Here is a 16,525-nt window from a genome sequence, read left to right as displayed (position 1 = left end):
TCACATAATCAGCTCACTTACAAAACAACTGCATTAAATTGGAATTAACTGGAAAGTAGTGTCCCACCATTTCTCAAAATCCAGCACTCAAAGGTAAACCCTTTTTAATAATTTGTGCTTTTGGTTTGAAAGATCAGTGTGTGGTGACATAGTATATCCACTGATTAACTCCATTCATGGGTGAACTTTTGATCATCAAAACAAAACTGATTTAAAAGGATGTGGAAGACGACAGAACAGCTGGCTCAGTACATTTTACAAAGCTGTTTCACAATTCAGGGACATTCAGAATCTATGCACAGTCAGCACAGAGTACCAGAAAGTTATACACTCAGCTATTCACAAAGTGGTTTCCAATCTTAGTCATAGTTCTATGGAGGTATTAAACAGAGAGACAGGCCGGTTTAGTTACTTTTATCTGTATTCCTGATGCCCAGCTTTACAGTGGCATTCATGGAGCAGATCAATAATACATTGTTTTCCGTAGTGCAAGGCGATTATAAAATGAAAGGAGAAGGAAAAACATCACCAAGTCATCCAAACTCCTGAGAACCCTGGTCTTTCTATTGGAACTGGGAAGTCCCAAACACCAAGTGTGTGCTGGCTCACACCACAAACCTGTGCACTATTCGACACAAATCAATAGCTGCAGTTAGAGGGCTGACCGTGGGAAATGGAAATGTGGGTATTTTTCTGTGGTTGGGGGTTAAGACACCTTAATGGGCCAAAGTAAAAGGGAGTTTTACTTTATATCTGATCCATAAATGTTCAATAATGGCAGCAGGTTCCCAACATTGACATCCCTCACCTCTCACCTGGAGCATGAGATCAAAAATATGGGCCAACAAAAATGAAGGAACATCTTACCTCTACCTGGAGTAAATTCAAATCTTATGTCATTCAGCTCCTTCTTCAAATTCCTGTGAAAAAAGGACATTTTCCAATGATCAACTACTGCTCAAAACGTCTGTGTTAGAGGTCAGTTATATATGCTAGATGAAAGGCATAATATAGTAATTTAATGAAGGATTCAGGTAACATTGTAATCACTCACTCTGAATCTTAACTTACTTATTGAACATATGTAAGATTATCATGGATTAGTTGATTTTTTTTTTTTTTAATATAAAATAAGAGTACTTGTTTTAATATCTTACAATCCTCAATATCTTATAATCATCAGGAATGAATTTATAATCGTGTGTAAGAATTAAATGTAGAAGTCTGTAATCATCAATATAATCAGCAATGATAACCTGAATTATATTTGATTTGTAACCCTTTTGCTTATAATTAAAAGTCTGTGAGTAAGCTGTAACCAGACGGTCTGGGGTAAGAAAAGGGATTGCGAAAGTCTAATAGGGAGAAAGTTGGATATTAGCCAATAGTAAGGATGAGTGCAGCTAACCTAGGAAGCAAGGTCAAGTGTAGCTGTCACTGTGTTGGAATGTTATGATGTCTGCAATGAATTAACAACAAGGACACCATATTTCTGCACTGTGGAGACATGTTCCTTTTGTGTTGCCATAACTATCCCAAATATATGAGTCTTGATGGTCAAAAAGCAGAATAGGTGTCATGAGACTAGAAACCTGCGTAAGCCAAGGAACTGCAGACGTGGTATCTCTATGATTGGATTTTGGGTGTAAGCCAGTGATTGGTTCAGTAAGACTCCATAGGTTTTGAATGAGTGCAAGGGTATAAGAAGGGGATCTTAACAGCCACAAGGTTTAGAAGATTTCAGGAAGAATCAAGGAGACACCAGGGAAACAAAGAGACGAGAACCGAGTGCAGCTTACTCATGGTTGTGCTTCTACCCAGATTATAACGGGGTAATACAAGCCTCAATTACACACTGTAAACTGCTGCTCGAATACTGTAATGTATTAAGTCTTGCTTATGCTTAATAAATCTAACCATTTAGAACCAGGGTCCCTCTGGGATCTTATACGTATAATTAACTCTCATTATTTATTTTATAAAAGGCGTGGTATTTTTCTGGTTCATTTCGTTAAAGCTTTTTACAGAGAGCACAAATCCCCTTATTTCTTTCCCTTTCAGTATGTGCCATGCACAGCTGAGGGAAGGTCATTCACTGTCAGTCATCAGCTCATAATGCTTGGGGGCACTCAGCAGTTAGATTTTTCTTTCCCACCCTGCACAAGGACACCAGGCCTCTACATTACACATCCCCCCAAAGTAGCTCATCATAGATGAGTTGATGTGCTGCCACACACCAGGACACAACATGCTCCAACACCAAGGCTTCCATACACTGTGCCACAATGCATCTTTCCTATGCAGTTAGTTACCTTGTATAAGCTCTATAAGTCCCCTATAACCTCTTTCTATCCACTACATAAGTGTAAACACAATTAGATTTTTCACTATTATTTACAGATTATATGTTAAAATATAGTAACTGGAAGTCAGCTTAAAGCAGTTAGGGTTATGTTGATGAACTACTCCAGCTTTATTTTCATCCTTTAGATTATCAGAACTAAATGACAGAATTACTAATATTCCCCAACACATATTTCTCTTCCAATGTGCTCCTCGGCATCATGCAGTACCCATTGTACACAAAGAAGGATGAAGAAACAAACAAAAAAAAACAATTCAGCAAGACATGTAGGCGACGTGGAGACTGGGTTGTGCAATAGGTTAGACACCAGGAATAAAAGAGACTAGAAGTACTTGGAGAAACATTTGACAGAGGAGTATGACAGGTATCGTGGTATATATCATTTCCTAGTCACTGGGACTAGGTCTTTTCCAGTTCTCCAAGTAGTGGTTTGGTGATTTTTTTAAAAATTGGGTGAAATTTGGCAAAAATGCCCCAAATAACACAGTGGTTCTGGTTCTGTTGGGCCATGGAAATTAAGCTGAGGAATGCAAGTGGTCTGGGTTTATTTATTTATTTATTTTAATTCATTGATGGGATGTGGCCGTCGCTGGCTAGGCCTGCATTTAGTGCCCATCCCGAATTGCCCTCGAGAAGATGGTGGTGAGCCGCCTTCTTGAACCGCTGCAGTCTATATGGTGTAGGTACACCCACAATGCTGTTAGGGAGTTCCAGGATTTTGGCCCAGCGACAGTGAAGGAACAGCGATACAGGTCCAAGTCAGGATGGTGTGTGGCTTGGAGGGGAACTTGTAGGTGGTGATGTTCCCATGCGTCTGCTGCCCTTGTCCTTCTAAGTGGTAGAGGTCGCGGGTTTGGAAGGTGCTGTTGAAGGAGCTTTGGCGAGTTGCTGCAGTGCATCTTGTAGATGGTACACACTGCAGCCACAGTGCGCCTGTGGTGGAGGGAGTGAATGCTGAAGGTGGTGGATGGAGTGCCAATCAAGCGGGCTGCTTTATCCTGAATGGTGTCGAGCTTTTTGAGTGTTGTTGGAGCTGCACTCATCCAGGCAAGTGGAGAGTATTCCATCACACTCCTGACTTGTGCCTTGTAGATGGTGGAAAGGCTTTGGGGAGTCAGGAGGTGAGACACTCGCTGCAGAATTCCCAGCCTCTGGCCTGCTCTTGTAGCCACAGTATTTATATGGCTGGTCCAGTTCAGTTTCTGATCAATGGTAACCCCCAGGATGTTGATAGTGGGGGATTCAGCAATGGTAATGCCATTGAATGTCAAGGGGAGTTTGTTAGAGTCTCGCTTGTTGGAGATGGTCATTGCCTGGCACTTGTGTGGTGCGAATGTTACTTGCCACTTGTCAGCCCAAGTCTGAATGTTGTCCAGGTCTTGCTGCATATGGACACGGACTGCGTCAGTATCTGATGAGTCTCGAATGGTGCTGAACAGTGTGCAATCATCAGCGAACATCCCCACTTCTGACCTCATGATGGAGGGAAGGTCATTGATGAAACAGCTGATGGTTGGGCCTAGGACACTGCCCTGAGGAACTCCTGCAGTGATGTCATGTGATTGAGATGAATGACCTCCAACAACCACAGCCAACTTCCTTTGTGCTAGGTATGATTCCAACCAATGGAGAGTTTTCCCCTTGACTTCAGTTTTGCTAGGACTCCTTGATGCCACACTCGATCAAATGCTGCCTTGATGTCAAGGGCAGTCACTCTCACCTCACCTCTTGAATTCAGCTCTTTTGTCCATGTTTGGACCAAGGCGGTAATGAGGTCAGGAGCCGAGTGGCCCTGGCGGAACCCAAACTGGGCGTCAGTTGGCAGGTTATTGCTGAGTAAGTGCCGCTTGATAGCACTGTCGACGACACCTTCCATCACTTTGCTGATGATTGAGAGTAGACTGATGGGACGGTAATTGGCCGGGTCAGATTTGTCCTGCTCTTTGTAGACAGGACATACTTGGGCAATTTTCCACAGTGCCGGGTAGATGCCAGTGTTGTAGCTGTACTGGAACAGCTTGGCTAGGGGCGCAGCTAGTTCTGGAGCACAAGTCTTCAGTACTATTGCCGGAATGTTGTCAGGGCCCACAGCCTTTGCAGTATCCAGTGTCTTCAGCCGTTTCTTGACATCACGTGGAGTGAATTGAATGGGCTGAAGACTGGCATCTGTGATGCTGGGGACCTCAGGAGATTGAATGGCAGATTGAAATGGCAAATAGATTCCTTTAGGGATTATGGAGAAAATTCTTTCTGCAAGTTTCAACTGGGTTCCTTCTTCATTCTTCAGTGATTAATGTGCTGGCTGAAGCCTACAGCTCAAACTGTACGATCTGCTGGAAGAAATGGGCTATATGGCCCTCTTTTCGTTACCTTATCTTACACTCAACCGAGGCTGTGGTGCTTAGATTGAATTGTTTAAAGCTTTTATGTATAAATGGGTTCCCCAAGTTAAGCTAGAAGTTGAGACAAATTTGGAATGTTAATTTTTCCCCTGCCATTGAATTTTTTCCCCCCTCCTTTTGAAAGTGCTGCCTCCTTCTTGGGGTTATGGTTCCACAGATGCAACAACTTCACTCAAATAGCCATCCATCATCATATCATATATTAGAGTATGCTGGGATGATATTTGAATGTGCGCGCATGTATAAGGAGGGAGGCGGGGGATATGCATCACAACAAAGTCACATCTGTCCTCAGTCGCCGTCTGGAGTCACTGGCTCGTGATCTGCATTGGGAATACTGGCTGATTCATCTCCCTAATGTTAAGCCTTTGACCCTAAATGTAACAACCCTAAGCTTTGAATAGTTAACTCAGCACAGACTGGGAATCAAACCTGGATACCATGTGCAAGCAGGGCACTTACAGGTTGAGCAATTTAATAGGCTACTAATTATTTTGTTAAGTGTTATTTAAATTGAATGGTTCACAAAAGAAAGCGGGGTGGAAATTTTCACCTCAGCACTCAAATTTAGCAGGGTGTAAGCATTAAGTGCAAATTTGGACACAACGATTTTCCTCCTAATAACTTCAGTACCTCATGTAGAGGTTGTCTAAATTTGAGGTAAGTGCTTATGCTTGGGACCTGAAGAGAAAAATCTACCTCAGTGTGATATTTAATTCATAAATACAAATTATCCCTTTTTGAAAATATTGGAGTTTTGAATCGCAGCTCCCTCTGATCCTGAAAGAGCAAAATTATTGAATAAAATTGCATCAGCCCAATCTTTGTACTGCTGGATACTCATTAACAGTGAATTAGATTGCAGTTAAACTAACAAACTTTGCTTCAGAAATTCATTACCTAGATGCTAAAATGTTTCCAGTGTTTATTGCTAAACAACAAAGAATTAAAGCAAAGTCACGAACAATGATGTTCCAACTAAGCTTTATGTTCAGTTGTTAATCTTTCTCAGAAACAACCCTGCAATGTACAAGGGCAGATTCCACAGCACCACCTGCTAGAATGCAAAACTACTTCTACCAAAATGACCTTTGATGGAATTAAGAATCATCTCTCAGTTTTAACTCTCTCTCTCTCACAAGACCTCAAACTGTGCAACTCCTTAATTCCCTTCTCCTTTCTCCAACAATCTTCAGGCTTTTCAATGTAAGTTTAATATACCTGATCACCATTTCCTGATTCACATCTTCTTTCTTACCCATTTGAACCTTGGTCTTCAACCTTGCGTTCTCAATAAAAAAAACATGCAACTCCTGATCTGTATCAATTTATCCTTTGAATGCAAAGACGTAGAAATTCAGGAGCACATCATCCTGTATGGCTAAATTGCTGATAATTTAAGGGGCATCTGTAATTAAGTCAATAGGTTCAGCTAAGTTTTACACAGGCTACAGTTATATGTGCAATACTGCATGGATAAATGTAATGTGTTTTAGTCAGTTATATCCATTACTTATGATGTAACCAAAGGACAAATAACTTCAACTGCGAATAATTCATCTCCTTAAATTCAAGATCTGTTTAACAAGCTAACAAACTGACCTACTTGAAGATGATGACATGACATTAATGGGTCTAGCAGGACGTAGTATTACATGTGATATACGGCACAGAAACAGGCCATTCGGCCCAACCAGTCCACGCCAGCATTTATGCTCCACTTGAGCCTCCTCCCGCCTTTCCTCATCTAAATCTTTCAGCGTAACCCTCTATTCCCTTCTCCCTCATGTTTGTCCAACCTCCTCTTAAATGCATCTATACTATTCACTGCAACAACTCTGTGGTAACAAATTCCACATTCTCACCACTCTTTGGGTAGGAAGTTTCTTCTAAATTCCCTTTTGGATTTCTTTGTGATTATCTTATATTGACGGCTTCTAGTTATGCTCTTCCCTACAAGTGGAAACATTCTTTCTGTATCCACTCCGGGTCACCCTTCTTTTTTCAAGTGAAAAGAGACCCACTCTGTTCATCCTTTCCTGATATGTATACCCTCTCATTTTTGGGATCATCCTTGTAAATCTTCTCCGCATCCTCTCCAGTGCCTCTATATCCTTTTCATAATATGGTGACAGGACTGTACGCAGTAGTCCAAGCGAGGTCTAACCAAGGTTCGATACAGGTTTAGCATAAATTCCCTACTTTTCAACTACCTCTAGAAATAAACCCTAGTGCTTGGTTTGCTTTTTTATGGCCTTGCTAACCTGTGCCGTAACTTCCCTTTGTTCCTCTACCCAGGCTCTCACCCTCCAAGTAATAAGTGACTTCCCTATTCTTCCTACCAAAATGTAATACCTCACATTTATCTGTGTTGAACTTCATTTGCCAATTGTATGCCCATTCTGCAAGTTTATTAATGTCCTCCTGTAATTTGTAGCAGTCCTCCTCAGTATTGACTATCCCCCCCAATTTGGTATCATCTGTAAATTTAGAAATTGTGTTTTTGATTCCAAAGTCTAAATCGTTAATGTAAATTGTGAACAGCAGTGGTCCCAGCACTGATCCTTGTGGAACACCACTACCCACCTTCTGCCACTGTGAATAGCTACCCTTTACCCCTACTGTCTGCTTTCTGTCTTGAAGCCAGCTAGCAATCCATTCTGCTACTTGTCCCGATTCCACATTCTCTGACCTTATTCATTAGTCTATTATGGGGTACCTTATCGAAGGCCTTTTGAAAATCTAGATAAATTACATCGACTGCATTATCATTGTCTACTGTCTCTTACCTCTTCAAAAAATTCAAGGAGGTTGGTCAAGCAAGATTTTCCCTTTTGAAATCCATGGTGACTATTCATTATTACACTTTTTGTTTCTAGATGTTCTTCTATTTTCTCCTTTAGTAGGGATTCCATTATTTTTCCTACCACCGATGTTAAGCTGACTGGTCTATAATTCCCTGGACATGTTCTATCCCTCTTCTTAAATAAATATAGGTATTACGTTAGCTATCCGCCAGTCCTCTGGCACTACACCTTTTTCTAACGAATTATTAAATATGTGTAGTAATGCCTCTGCTATCTCTTCGCTAGATTCTTTTAAAATGCGTGGATGCAATCCATCCGGACCAGGGGTTTTATCCTGAGTTTGAGTCGATAAGTTAATATATCCCCTTTTAAAAAAAAATTTAAATGCACTTCTCATTACTCATCTCATCCAATGTCATATCCACCTGTTCTCTCTCTGGTAAATACCGAAGCAAAATAATGATTTACTATTTCTGCCATCTCTCTATCGTTACCTGTGGTATTGTCCTGTCTATCCCTTAATAGCCCTATTTGCATCCCAACCTTCCTTTTTTTATTGATGTGCTTGTAAAATATTTTACTATTTTGTTTTGTTCCTTGATAATTTAATTTCATAGTTCCTCTTTGCCTTCCTAATTGTTTTTTTGACTTCTCTCCTAATCCCTTCGTATTCTCTCTCATCATGTACTCCTCTGCGGTCTCTGTAGTTAATGTATGCCTCTTTGCTTACCCTCAATTGTTCCCTTATGTTTTTATTCATCCATGGAGTCTCATTAGTGTTTAGTTTGTTCTTTCCTTTTAGCGGAATATATTTTTCCTGCACGCTGTTGAACACCGTTTTAAATGTTTCCCATTGTCGTTCTACATTGTTGTTTGCCAATATTGTTGCTCATTTTATCTTCAAGTTCTATTCTCAGCCCCTCAAAATCAGCTTTTCGCCAATCTATTAACCTGGTTTTTGTCATACTTATGTCCTTCTCTATTATCTTAAAGTGTATTATATTATAGTCACTATTGCCTAGATGTTCCCCTAAATTTACTTCTCTTATCTGCTCTGGCTCATTCCCCCTAACTAGATCAAATAGCAAATCCTCCCTTGTAAGGCTTTTTACATATTGGGTTAGAAAGGAGTCCTGTAGACATTGTAGGAACTCCATTCCCTTATCCCCTTTACCTACCTCTTCTGTCCAATTAATATCAGGGTAGTTGAAATCCCCCATGATTATAATTCTATGTTTTTTACTCATTTCTCTAATTTGTCTGCATATTTCCTCCTCCACCTGCCTCCCACTATTAGGTGGCCTGTAGACTACCCCCATTAGTGTGATTGATCCTTTATTATTTTTTATCTATATCCATATGGATTCTATTTTTGTCTTGCTGATATCCAAGTCCCTTTTTTCTACTCCAATTATGTACTAATTATGTACTAATTACAGCTACTCCGCCTCCCCTTTGTCCCTCCATCTCGTATAAAGGCAAGTATAAATTGTTTCTGCCAGAGAGATTTGGAAACGGCTCCATCGTGAAACTAACCAACATGAAAGAGGTGCTTTCCTTGGCTCAGTGGTAGCAACCTTGCCGCAAAGTCATAAGATCGTGGGTTTAAGCCCCACTCCAGAGACGTTAGCATAGAAACATAGAAGATAGGAGCAGGAGTAGGCCATTCGGCCCTTCGAGCCTGCTCTGCCATTCAATGAGATCATGGCTGATCATTCAAATTCAGTACCCTGTCCCTGCCTTCTCCCCATATCCCTTGATCCCTTTAGCCTTAAGAAATATATCCAACTCTTTCTTGAATATATTTAATGAACTGGCCTCCACCGCCCTCTGTGGCAGAGAGTTCCAAAGGTTCACCACTCTCTGGGTGAAGAAATTCCTCCTCATTTCAGTCCTAAATGTCCTACCCCTTACCCTTAGACTATGACCCCTGGTTCTGGACTCCCCGACCATCGGGAACATCCTTCCAGCATCTAGTCTGTCCAGGCCTGACAGAATTTTATAGGTTTCGATGAGATCCCCTCTCAATCTTCTAAACTCCAGTGAGTATAAGCCCAATCGACACAATCTCTCCTCATATGTCATTCCTGCCATCCCAGGTATCAGCCTGGTGAATCTTCGCTGCACTCCTTCCATGGCAAGAACGTCCTTCCTCAGATAAGGCGACCAAAACTGCACACAATACTCAAGGTGCAGTCTCACCAAGGCCCTGTACAACTGTAGCAAGACATCCTTGTTCCTGTACTCGAACCCTCTTGTTACAAAGGCCAACATACCATTTGCCTTATTAACCGCCTACTGCACCTGCATGCTTACCTTCAGCGACTGGTGCACAAGAACACCCAGGTCTCTTTGCACTTCCCCTTCTCCCAATCTATTGCCATTCAAATAATAATGTGCCTTCCTGTTTTTGCCATCAAAGTGGATAACCTCACATTTATCCACATTATAGTGCATTTGCCATGTTTCTGCCCAATCACCTAACCTGTCCAAATCGTACTGGAGTTTCACGACATCCTCCTCGCAGCATACCCTCCCACCCAGCTTTGTGTCGTCTGCAAATTTGGAGATATTACATCCAATTCCCTCGTCCAGATCATTAATATATATTGTGAACAGCTGGGGTCCTAGGACTGATCCTTACGGTACCCCACTAGTCACTGCCTGCCACTCGGAAAACGACCTGTTTATTCCAACTCTTTGCTTTCTGTCCGCCAACCAGTTCTCCATCCAAGTCAATACCTTGCCCCCAATCCCATGTGCCTTAATTTTGCATGCTAATCTCTTATGCGGGACCTTATCAAAAGCCTTCTGAAAGTCCAAATACACCACATCCACTGGTTCTCCCTTATCTATTTTACCAGTTACATCCTCAAAACATTCCAGTAGATTAGTCAAGCATGATTTGCCTTTTGTAAATCCATGTTGACTTTGTCCGATCCTGTCACTGCTTTCCAAGTGCTCTGCTATTACATCTTTTATAATGGACTCTAGCATTTTCCCCACTACCGATGTCAGGCTTAATAATTCCCCGCTTTTTCTCTGCCACCTTTTTTGAATAGTGGGGTAACATTAGCTACCCTCCAATCCATGGGTACTGTTCCAGAGTCTATCGAGTTCTGGAAGATGACCAGCAATGCATCTACTATTTCTAGGGCCACTTCCTTAAGTACCCTGGGATGTAGATTATCAGGCCCTGGGGATTTATCGGCCTTCAGTCCCATCAATTTTCCTAACACCATTTCTCTACAAATACTGATTTCTTTCAGTTCCACCCTTTCATCAGACCCTATGTTCCCCAGTATTTCTGGGAGGTTATTTGTGTCCTCCTTTGTGAAGACAGATTTTAGGTTGACACTTCATTTACGTACTGAGTGAAGGCTGCACTGTCGGAGCAGACGTTAAACCGAGGTCCTGCCTGCCCTCTCAGCTGGACATAAAAGGTCCCATGACAACATTTGAAGAACAGCATGGAAGTTGTCCGAGAGTTCTGGCTAATATTTATCTCAATAAAATCATTAAAAACAGATTATCTGGTTATCTAGCTCATGGTGGTTTGTTGGATATTGCTGTGTGCAAATTGGCCGCCCTGTTTTCCTACTTTACGAGTAACTACACTTCAAAAGCACATAATTGACAGAGAAGTGCTTTGGGAGAAGCATCCGGGAAGGCGCCAAACACCTAGAGCTTCTTCGCCGGGAGCAAGCGGAAGCCAAGCGCAGGCAGCGCACGTCAACCCAAGCACCCCACCCACCCGCCCCTTCAACCATCGTCTGCCCCACCTGTGACAGAGACTGTAGGTCCCACATTGGACTAATCAGTCACCTGCGAACTAATTTTTAACGTGGAAGCAAGTCATTCTCGGTTCCGAGGGACTGCCTAAGAAGCAGCAGCTTTGGGACAATGAGCTCACAAAATTCACTATAAATGCAAGTTCTTTTCTTTTAAACTATAATGCAACACACAACCCACTTATTAGCATTTGTAAAACGGGAATGTAGACTGAGCAATGAAGAGTAAGAAAATGGGGCCGAGAATATAGCAATGAAGAGATCAGACAGAGTATCCAAGAACAACCAATGAACACAGCATGCATAGATCTGGGAATCGAGCAGCAATAACAATACAGTAATTGTGCAGAAATGCAGCAAATTACAGCTTAGATTGCACACTCTGGATTTGCTAAAATGTAGTTTTGCATGTTCTCAGTGATGATCTTTTCTTTTAGCCAAAATGTAGCTGTAGTTGCACTCTGAAAAGAGCAGAGGATATTGCTATTAGTGTTCCACAATACAAGGCACATTCAGACAGCAAAGATTCACTTTAAAATACAAACATGTGCAGCACTTTGAAACACGTAAATATGGCATCGCAGTACTGTGGGACCATCTCTACTGGACTCAGAAGTGTTGTATGCAAACTGCCAAACAAAGGAGAGTCATTCTAATCAGTTTGCACATTCCTCTTTAAAAAAAAAACTTGCATTTACATGGTGAATTTGTGTCATTCAGAAATGAGAGTGCTTCAAATACTGTACAATGAATCACAGTCACTGCTATATATGCAAATGAAGTAGCCATTTTGCACACAGCAATGTTCAACAAATGAGTGATCAGTTAATCTGTTTGTTAGTTAAGAGAAAGATGTTAGCAGGACTCTGGAAGAATTCCCTGCTCTTCTTTGGAGCAATATCATGGGAATTTACCATTCCATTTCAACAGACAGATGGGGCCTTTTCCTCAACGTGTCATCCAAAGGAAAAGCACCGTTAACAATGCAACAATCCCGCAGTACTGTACTGGAGTATCAGCGTAAATTATGTGCTTAAGTCCTGGAGTAAAGCTTAAGCTCATAACTTTCTGGCTCAGAGGAGCATGTGCTACTAACTGAGCTAAGCTGACAGGTCAAAAATGGCTGTAGCGAGATGCCTGGGAGTGAGCAAACCACTTCCCCTCTCAGCCAAGAATGGTGTCAGGTGATTGGTGGAGAAAGGGAGCAGGAAGACTCCGATAAAGAAAACCACCTCACAGTTAGCCTTAAAACGTGAAGTTTAATCTTGGGGTGGACTACTTTTTGTTCAAGGTACCAACCCAATTTTTAGGAATAGTATTTTTCAAGATCTGAAACATTAAAAATATATATATATTTCTCTTACCAATATCCCTCTACTCCTTTGCTGAATCAGGAAATGATTTTTTCCCCTTTGAATGTTTAATCTAAAGTTATTGGGCTGAAATTTGCGGTCGGAGACGTATAAATGCTCCCATTTTTAAAATTAATTCAAAGTCCCTTTAATGAAGCATTTAAAATAAAAATGAACATTTTAATCCAGTCCAAAATTTACATAAACTAATTTTAAGTGTTTGTGTATTGTTTTTATTTTAAAAATTTTAATTTAACTTTTATATTAACCCGTACGCTGGTAAAAGCAGGCCCAACACCTGCTTTTACCAGGCATAAGGGTTTTGTAGGCATTTGCTGGGCAGTAGTTGGGCAAATAATTCCATGCCAGCGAAAGTGTTTTTGGGTCGCAGGAGGACAATCTGTCAAGGCAAACCTTGACCGATGGCAAGCTCTGGGTTTTCGTGCACTAGCAGCACATGCGGAAACCCGGAACTTGTGGATCGTTTACAAGGCTTACGCTGTGCGTACGCCGACACTGAGACCGCAATTTCAGAGCCTTTATTTACTCTAACAGTTGGCAAGCTTTGCGAGAAGGTAAGGACTTCAACCGTGAAAGAGCGGAGTTCAACGAATTCCTGCTTAAACCTATAATCGTATCTTTGTTTTATACCTTTGATGTGCATGAAAACTGTATACATATATTGGAAGCTTGGATCGCATGCTGCACCAGTCCTTTCAGTTCCTCGGGCTCTCTACTCTGCTCATTGATCTTTGTTGTTCTTCTTGGAATTATTTTGATTTGTTTCTGCATCTTCGCAAAATTACTGACCACATTGCGATGTAATGCTCCATTGAATAGTCCATGCAATGTATTACTGAACATTATCTGTTCGTTGCACTGACACCGACTATAATCTACATATAGATTGGGCTAACCAAATTAGTAACAATACTGTGGAGGAGGAATTCCTAGGGTGTATACGGGATGGTTTCCTGGACCAATATGTCGAGGAACCAACTAGAGATCAGGCCATCTTAGACTGGGTATTTTGTAATGAGAAAGAATTAATTAGCAATCTTGTTGTGCGAGGCCCCTTGGGGAGGAGCGATCATAATATATGATCGAATTCTTCATTACGATGGAGAGTGAAGTAGTTGACTCAGACTAGGGTCCTGAATTTAAATAAAGGAAACTACGATGGTATGAGACACGGGTTGGCTAGGATGGATTGGGGAACGTTAATTAAAGGGTTGACGGTGGATAGGCAATGGCAAACATTTAAAGATCGCATGGATGAACTACAGAATTTGTTCATCCCTGTTTGGCATAAGAATAAAACAAAAAAGGTGACTCAACCGTGGCTAACAAGGAAATTAGAGACAGCATAAGATCCAAGGAGAGGACATATCATTTGGCTAGAAAAATCAGCAAACCTGAGGATTGGGAGCAGTTTAGGATTCAGCAAAGGAGGACAAACAGATTAATTAAGAGGGGGAAAATAGATTATGAGTGTAAGCTTGCAAGGAACATAAAAACTGACTGTAAAAGCTTCTGTAGAAATGTGAAGAGAAAAAGATTGGTGAAGTCAAGCGTAGGTCCCTTGCAGTCAGAATCAGGGGAATTTATAATGGGGAACAAAGAAATGGCAGACCAATTAAATACATACTTTGGTTCTGTCTTCACAAAGGAGGACACAAATAACTTCCCAGAGATGTCGGGGAATATAGGGTCTAATGAGAGGGTGGAATTGAATGAAATCAGTATTTGTAGGGAAATGGTGTTAGGGAAATTGACAGGATTGAAGGTCGATAAATCCCCAGGGCCTGATAATCTACATCCTAGGGTACTTAAAAGAAGTGGCCCCAGAAATAGTAGATGCATTGTTGGTCATCTTCCAAAATTCTATAGACTCTGGAACAGTTCCTATGGATTGGAGGATGGCTAATGTAACCCCACTATTTAAAAAAGGTGGTAGAGAGAAAACGGGGAATTATAGGCCAGTAAGCCTGACATCGGCAGTGGGGAAAATGCTAGAGTCCATTATAAAAGATGTAATAGCAGAGCACTTGGAAAACAGTGACAGGATCGGACAAAATCAACATGGATTTACAAAAGGTAAATCACGCTTGACTAATCTATTGGAATTTCTTGAGGATGTAACTGGTAGAATAGATAAGGGAGAACCAGTGGATGTGGTGTATTTGGACTTTCAGAAGGCTTTCGATAAGGTCCCGCATAAGAGATTAGCATGCAAAGTTAAAGCACATGGGATTGGGGGTAAGGTACTGACTTGGATAGAGAACTGGTTGGCAGACAGGAAGCAAAGAGTTGGAATAAACGGGTCTTTTTCCAAGTGGCAGGCAGTGACTAGTGGGGTACCGCAGGGATCGGTGCTAGGACCCCAGCTATTCACAATATATATTAATGATGATCTAGACGAGGGAACTAGATGTAATATCTCCAAGTTTGCAGACGACACAAAGCTGGGTGGGCATGTGTGCTGTGAGGACGATGCAGAGAAACTCCAACATGATTTGGACAGGTTGGGTGATTATACTGCACCTGCCATATGTAGGATAAATGCGAGGTTATCCACTTTGGTGGCAAAAACAGGAAGACAGATTATCTGAATGGCAATAGATTGGGAAAAGGGGAAGTGCAACGAGACCTGGGTGTCCTTGTGCACCAGTCGCTGAAGGTAAGCATGCAGGTGCAGCAGGCGGTTATGGTGGCGAATGGTATGTTGGCCTTCACAGCGAGAGGATTCAAGTACAGGAGCAAGGATGTCTTGCTGCAGTTGTACAGGGCCTTGGTGAGACCACACCTTGAGTATTGTGTGCAGTTTTGGTCACCTTATCTGAGGAAGGATGTTCTTGCCACGGAGAGAGTGCAGCGAAGATTCACTAGACTGATACCTGGGATGGCAGGAATGACGTATGAGGAGAGATTGGGTTGATTAGGCTTATATTCGCTAGAGTTTAGAAGAATGAGAGGGGATCTCATTGAAATTTATAACATTCTAACAGGACTAGACAGACAGACTAGATACAGGAAGGATGTTCCCAATGGCAGGGGAGTCCAGAACCAGGGGTCACAGTCTAAGGACAAGGGGTAAGCCATTTAGGACTGAGATGAGGAGGAATTTCTTCACCCAGAGTGGTGAACCTGTGGAATTCTCTACCGCACAAGGCAGTTGAGGCTAATTCATTAAATATATTCAAGAAGGAGTTAGATATATTTCTTAAGGCTAAAGGGATCAATTGATACGGGGAGAAAACAGGGACAGGGTACTGAATTTGGACGATCAGCCATGATCTCATTAAATGGCGGAACAGGCTCGAGGGGCCGAATGGCTTACTCCTGCTCCTATCTTCTATGTTTCTATGATATGCATCTACTATGACGTCCCAACATTTTACTAAACTCTCCAGCTATATTTCCAGCCAAAATCACAACTCATCTATCTTTATTAGATGCTGACTGGCCTACTGTGCATTTCCAGCATTTTATATTTTATTTCAGAATTCTAGTCTTAAGTTTTTAATTTCATGTACCTTTGTATCCATTATCCTACACTGACAGTACTCTCAATGTTTGGTCATCTGTTCACAACGAGATTTATTCTGTTCTCAACTGATCTATTTAATGACATCCTTTATTTTATCATATGCATTACTTACCATATCAAACATTTCTCAATATTTAAGTTCCATTTAAAATTCATCTGTTCCATTGCTAAATCACTCTAGATGTCTAAATTTTTCCTTTCCTTTCAACATTCCATTATCTGAATTTATTCATTCTCATCTACATACTTAAAAAAACT

The 16,525-nt window shown here is 41.4% G+C and overlaps 1 protein-coding gene across 2 annotated transcripts in view; it reads right to left on the bottom strand.

Annotated features, from left to right (window-relative positions):
- oxsr1b (oxidative stress responsive kinase 1b) overlaps nt 1-16,525 on the bottom strand; it is a 257,293-nt gene that overhangs the window by 11,014 nt on the left and 229,754 nt on the right. Inside the window, exons 15-16 of one of the 2 annotated variants that reach the window (XR_015078974.1) lie at nt 11,731-11,826; nt 868-920 (exon numbers count right to left, since the gene is read on the bottom strand). Coding sequence is in view for 1 of the 2 variants with exons in the window: in XM_085992508.1 (XP_085848634.1) it covers nt 868-920 (53 nt within the window). In the remaining variant the exon portion in view is untranslated. The remainder of the gene's footprint in view (nt 1-867; nt 921-11,730; nt 11,827-16,525) is intronic. The other variant, XM_085992508.1, reaches the window with a different exon arrangement.

This window comes from Somniosus microcephalus, chromosome 7, assembly GCF_052327205.1.
Source record: "Somniosus microcephalus isolate GS21.2 chromosome 7, FLI_Smic_1.0, whole genome shotgun sequence".
In the NCBI taxonomy this organism is placed as follows: Eukaryota; Metazoa; Chordata; class Chondrichthyes; order Squaliformes; family Somniosidae; genus Somniosus; species Somniosus microcephalus.
Note: the sequence above shows the minus strand (reverse complement) of the source record. Positions and strands in the feature narration are given on the sequence as shown.